The sequence below is a fragment of the Bremia lactucae genome, linkage group LG8 (genome assembly GCF_004359215.1).
Source record: "Bremia lactucae strain SF5 linkage group LG8, whole genome shotgun sequence".
NCBI classification, from domain to species: Eukaryota; Oomycota; class Peronosporomycetes; order Peronosporales; family Peronosporaceae; genus Bremia; species Bremia lactucae.
This window is the reverse complement of record NC_090617.1, coordinates 999,697-1,004,975: the sequence shown is the minus strand read 5'-3', so window position 1 is coordinate 1,004,975 and position 5,279 is coordinate 999,697. Positions and strand designations below refer to the sequence as shown.

General features: G+C 43.6%; 1 protein-coding gene across 1 annotated transcript; it reads left to right on the top strand.

The window, feature by feature from the left end:
• Positions 1-2,113: 2,113 nt before the first annotated feature.
• CCR75_009426 (uncharacterized protein) lies at positions 2,114-2,434 on the top strand (the record flags this gene model as incomplete). Its single annotated transcript, XM_067967465.1, has 1 exon — positions 2,114-2,434. One exon carries the CDS (start codon positions 2,114-2,116, stop codon positions 2,432-2,434), a length of 321 nt encoding a protein of 106 aa, XP_067823518.1.
• Between the last annotated feature and the right edge of the window lie 2,845 nt (positions 2,435-5,279).

Sequence of the window (5,279 nt, the reverse complement as noted above, 5' to 3'; positions counted from 1 at the left end):
ATTATATACTTTTACAAAACATGTAAATAAAATTTTATCTGTCTTTCGCTTTGCGCGCGTCCAGCGCTGACTGGACCGCGGAGCAAGTAGATATAATAGCCTATATCTACCAATGGATAAGTCTTCCGAATATTACCACGTAAGATAATATTCTCCAAATATTCTCTACCTTTTCGATAATATATTAATTAACATTTTTAAATGTTAATTTCATGAAACTACACACCGCGTTACATATGGTGCCTACTTGCGCACCGCACAGTCGTGCCTTGCGACGATTGGCGGAATTGTATTAAAACAATTAATAGAACTAATATCTTATTGCGTCAATAATACCAAGCTTGGTAATATTGGATTATTAAGTCACATTATTAATGAAGATAATTATTTGTACTTCTTGCTTATTTCATTCCATAAAACATAATATTAATTATTCCTCTTCTAAGAAATTCTATAATGTATCGGCACACCACTGCATTCGGCGTTAAGAAATCGTGTCTATAGCTTTTCACAATGTCTGACTCCAAACACACAAGAAACAATGCGTCACAGAATCATCGCTTCTTAGTCTTGGCAACCAATGACAAACACTTTCTTGCATTTAAGAATCTCGTACAAGGCCAGGGTTAATCACCATCCCCAATGAGTCTAGTCTTGGCCGCCACCGCGTTTATCAATACCTTCACGTCCTCGAATTCTCAAGTAGCGCCAGCGCAGCGACTGAGCATAATAAAAGGTGAGCAACCAGCTCGGGACTGTAGCATGTGATGGAAGTTGCAGCTTCCTCGACGCAAATACCTGACACAGATGTCGATACCCGTCTTAGGCTCGAGATTCCGCAAGTTGAGGGAATTTAAACCAAAAATAGAGATAATTTTTAACGCTTCCTCTGTTTTGGTATCGAAAATAATGAGGAAGGATTAGCGGAAAAGGTCCATCCTGAAGGTATGTGAAGGACGTTAATGGGCTCCTGGCTCACAAATTCTCGCCTTCAAGCAGCCCAGCTTCATCAAGAGACCTTTCATTTTGGTGTTTCTAAAGTTTTGGCACATAATCACGGTAGATCTTTGACAAATCTGAGCCTAGAGCTGTGAGAAACTGCTTGTCGCAAAAAAATAAGCGGGAGACTGCTACTTTTTGAGCACCTATTTCTTGCATCCGTTGTCTGGTCTTTCATCACACTCGAGTTGCACTGAAAAGTAGGTGAGACTGGCTCTGCGAAGTGTTCGAAAAAGTATTTCAACACTTTAGCAACAACTTGTGTTAGATACATGCTGTGATTAGCCAAAATGTATTGATTACAATTTTCATCGCGTAGATTAAAAGCAAACTGCAAATATTACTGACTAGAAGACAACAAGTCCTTTGGCATGAGTATCATCTGGCTTAAGTTGCAGTAGCCATTTGCACAAATCAGAGAGCCGGAAGTGCAGGCAGGCGAACCTTGTGGCAAAACGAGACCTTTGACCCGCAGCCTCCGTAAAGTATACATAAAAGGAAAACCCAGCGATGGGTTGCAATCGTGCCACCAATTGGCTTCAGAGGCAACACTTGAGTCCTATCCGTAGCTTTGGAGGCAGTTAGCTGCTAAGAAATGAAATACGTCATATTGTCCAAGTACAGGCCGCTCGCCAGTAAATGTCACTTCTCCCTCTGCTATCCTACTACAGATGAAAGTGTGGCACGTTGAAAGCCACCAAAAGAACATGAATTACAACCCCGCAACTTATGGACGGCGAGCACTTGCCGCAGACTTGATCTTTGCGGGTAATGCAGTGGCTAAGAGCATCGGTCCATACTCATCTCTTTGTATAAATGCAGTACTAAAAAGGATACTTCCTTGCACTGAGAGTCGAGCCGTACAATAATTAGCCATCTTTCTCCCATGGGTACGAGATCTTTGCTAGTCAGAAGCGTCTTAAATTCTACAGTTGCTTTATTGAGTTGCGATCAGATCGTAAGATCCCTTTTTTCTCTATGATGTCGCAAAAAATAGCCTCCAAAAGGAAGCGGCGACCAAACCTGTTTCTTTAAAAACGATGAATTTGCTCGGTGTGCGTCCTCAAGAACTGAAAAAAGAATCGGTTCCAAGACAATTAAAAAGCGCAAAGGCATGGTTGACCGCTACAAGGACTATCTCAATAAAGCATTCTATTTCCCGGAAGGGAGGAAAAAGTCCCCTGGCACATCACGCATCGAAAAAAACAGTGATGGACCGGCTTTCAGTAACCTTTACAGCCGAAAAGTTCTACAAGTTTTGGCAACTGCCATTATAAATATTGACAATTTCGAGAAGCTGGCCTCATTGGCGTCAGGGCCTGTCTACAGACGCGCGTTAGAGTTACTTCCCGAATACAAGGATATGATGAGTAAGTATCCGGTGGAACAATGGCCACAAGATATCATTCTCCAAAGGCTTCTTGATGTCCATTAGACTTTCTTAGCAACCAGCGGATAGTGTTGTCAGTCGTGTTATCGAGTAGATCGGTACCTTTGAATTGCTGCAGTATGATTATACCTAGTGTCTAATCGTTTTAATTAGATTCAATATGATGGTGCATAACTCCACGGTTGTCGTCTTTAATAGACGTCACGCGTCTTATTATCATGCAAATCATGAGAGTGTTGTTTCACCGATCTAAACGGCCTGATGTCCCTATGAAACAATTAACAGTGTCGAAACTTCGAAGTAGTCGCCTCGCTGCATTATTTGATCATATTTATGTTATATTTCGGCTAAAGAACAGCTGCAGAGCGATGAGAAAAGTAAATCATTTGGGGCTTGAAAGCTTGCGAACTCGAATCGTACAACGAAGTCAAAATTTTAGCCAAGCTTGTAGCTAGCGACTATTTAAACGTAAAGGAAGGGTACCATAAGAACGTGTGCATATTTTTAACAAGAGAGGCTGCAACTATTGGCGTCTTTGTGATTTAATGAAAAGCATGAAAAGAAATAAGTAATTATTTGTTTGGCAGCATGAGTGTTGATTTTACGGGGCTTCATTACATAGATTTATTTCTTATTAGAGGAATAATAGATATTTTTTCTATACGAGAAAATTATAGCAGAGTATGAATTGTTATAATTTAATAGTTTATACTTTATTTTTTCAATATTATTAAATTTATTAATATTGAAGCCACCAGTCAACAGCTCTGTTGTTTAGTTAATGTAAATTTAAATCAACACGCCAATCGTTACTTAACACGATTATTAGGCGCTATACGAAGTTTAATATTCTTAATGTAACGGGGCTATGCCGAATTGTACTGCTTCAGTACAAGTTCACTTCGCACTGTTTCAGTGCATGTGGTGCCTCACGTCACTTCACATACACTAGTACGTGCTGTAGACGGGCCACGTCGTAATGCGGCCACGCTCTACTTAGAGACACACCCTAGCACAGCGAGGAAGCGGTATAACCAGCTTCTCTTGCGTGCAGTGAGGTAGTTGTGGTGGGCGCGTTAGCGACCTCACCCAACGCTTTAAGTACTTTAGTTAAGTGTCGTCACGGGAGCGGTAATCCGGCTCCTCGTGCGCACTTACTAAGTAGGAAGTAGTTTTCAGACTGATTTATATTTAATATAAATACTTATTTTTACCAATCAAAATGTCATCTCTATAGAGAACACTTAATATGTATTGCGAGCGTATCTTTCTAGATTCCTCGCGTAACGGATGACGCTAGGTGTCACCCCCCTAATGTGAAAGCACCCATGTGCATCACATACACAGGGTTGGCCACAAATGTGAACCACACCTGAGTGCTGGGTCCAATTACTTTATTTTAGTAATCAATCATCCCCTTAAGTACACCAAGTGTAGTTAACGGGGACTGTGTAACATTATGGCAACTTTAGCCCGTTACACTATCCTCCCCTTCAAAAATAAATTTACATTTTGAACTTGTCAAAGAGGAGCGAGGATCTGCGAGCAGCTTTACGTACCACTAGTTCACTCAATCACTCTAGCAACCTGTGTTTCCAGTCACGGCGCCAAAGATGCCACCTAAAAGGGGCCACGTTGGTGGGTCGTCAGCGAAGACGCCCACCTAACCTAGAATGATGGCGCATTATTGCCCATCCAAACTTCTCTCATTGCTCACAACATTGAGACAGCAGCATTTACGAATGCTGTCTCGTCGTCTGCGCTGGATAGCGCAGCGACAGATAATGAGAGCGCTACCCATAAAGCCGCAGCCGCTTCTCCGTTGGGTATAACAACAACGCCTTTTGATCAGACCATAATCCATAATGGTTCTGACATAGAGGCTTCGGAGCCTAAAGCTCCGCTGACGACACGTGAACGTGCTCAGTCGGTGTCACAAGCCAGCGTTTTGAACGTGGTTATGTGACGGGTGGCATATCACTGATGCCCCCTCCATCTAAATAACCTCGTTTAAACGGGCCAAGAGCGTCTCTTCTAGAGCGCACCCTTCAAGACGCACATAATTATTACGGCGTCTTTAAATCATGGAGGGCTCACGGAAAATCGCTTGGGCATATTTTTCCGATCCCGGTCGTGTTGCGTTCGAATAAAACGCCCGACCAATACGAGGCGGAATTCCTGCGCCGCATTCATCTGCATTCCGATGCGATGAAACAGCGGACGCAGCGAATTATTTTCGCCCGATTGCGCGTGAAAGAATTCATGAGCGGTACAGTATCCCCTGTTTCTTCTCACAACGCTACTTTGCTAGTCCATTTGAGACTAGCGGAGAGGCTTCAGCTGGTGCTCCTTTTCATAGGCAGCGACCAAGCCGGGAACATCAATACGTAGGGTATCGATCGGTGACCAAGAGTCAAAACTCTCCAAGTAATTTTTCCTTTGGACGAGGATCTGATACCCTTGCCTCACGGAGCGGTGGAGAAGCAACCTTCCAACAAGGAAGCGTTGATTCCCACCCGCATGCATTAGTGCAGGCGGCGCCCGATAGGATTGGTGATCTCGCCCAACTACTTGAGGCTGCCCTTTTTTTGTCCTTTCAGTCGCATGCGTTAAACGCTGCTGAACGACGTATTGCAGATTTCGAGAGTCAAGTCTCGCGACTGACCTCGGATCTCGTTGATGTCCGAGTGAAGGCTCGTCAGGGTTATGAACACCTGAAGACTCGCTTGGACCTTTTCAGACGGATAATGCTGAGGGATCCGCGTTACTCGCGTGATGCCCCTCGCTCTCCAAGTCCTGTTCGTTGAGGGAGGAATCGGTCTGATAGCTTTTCGCCTTCACCGTCTTCCTCACCCGAACGACGCTCGACTCACAGTCGGCGTCACCATCG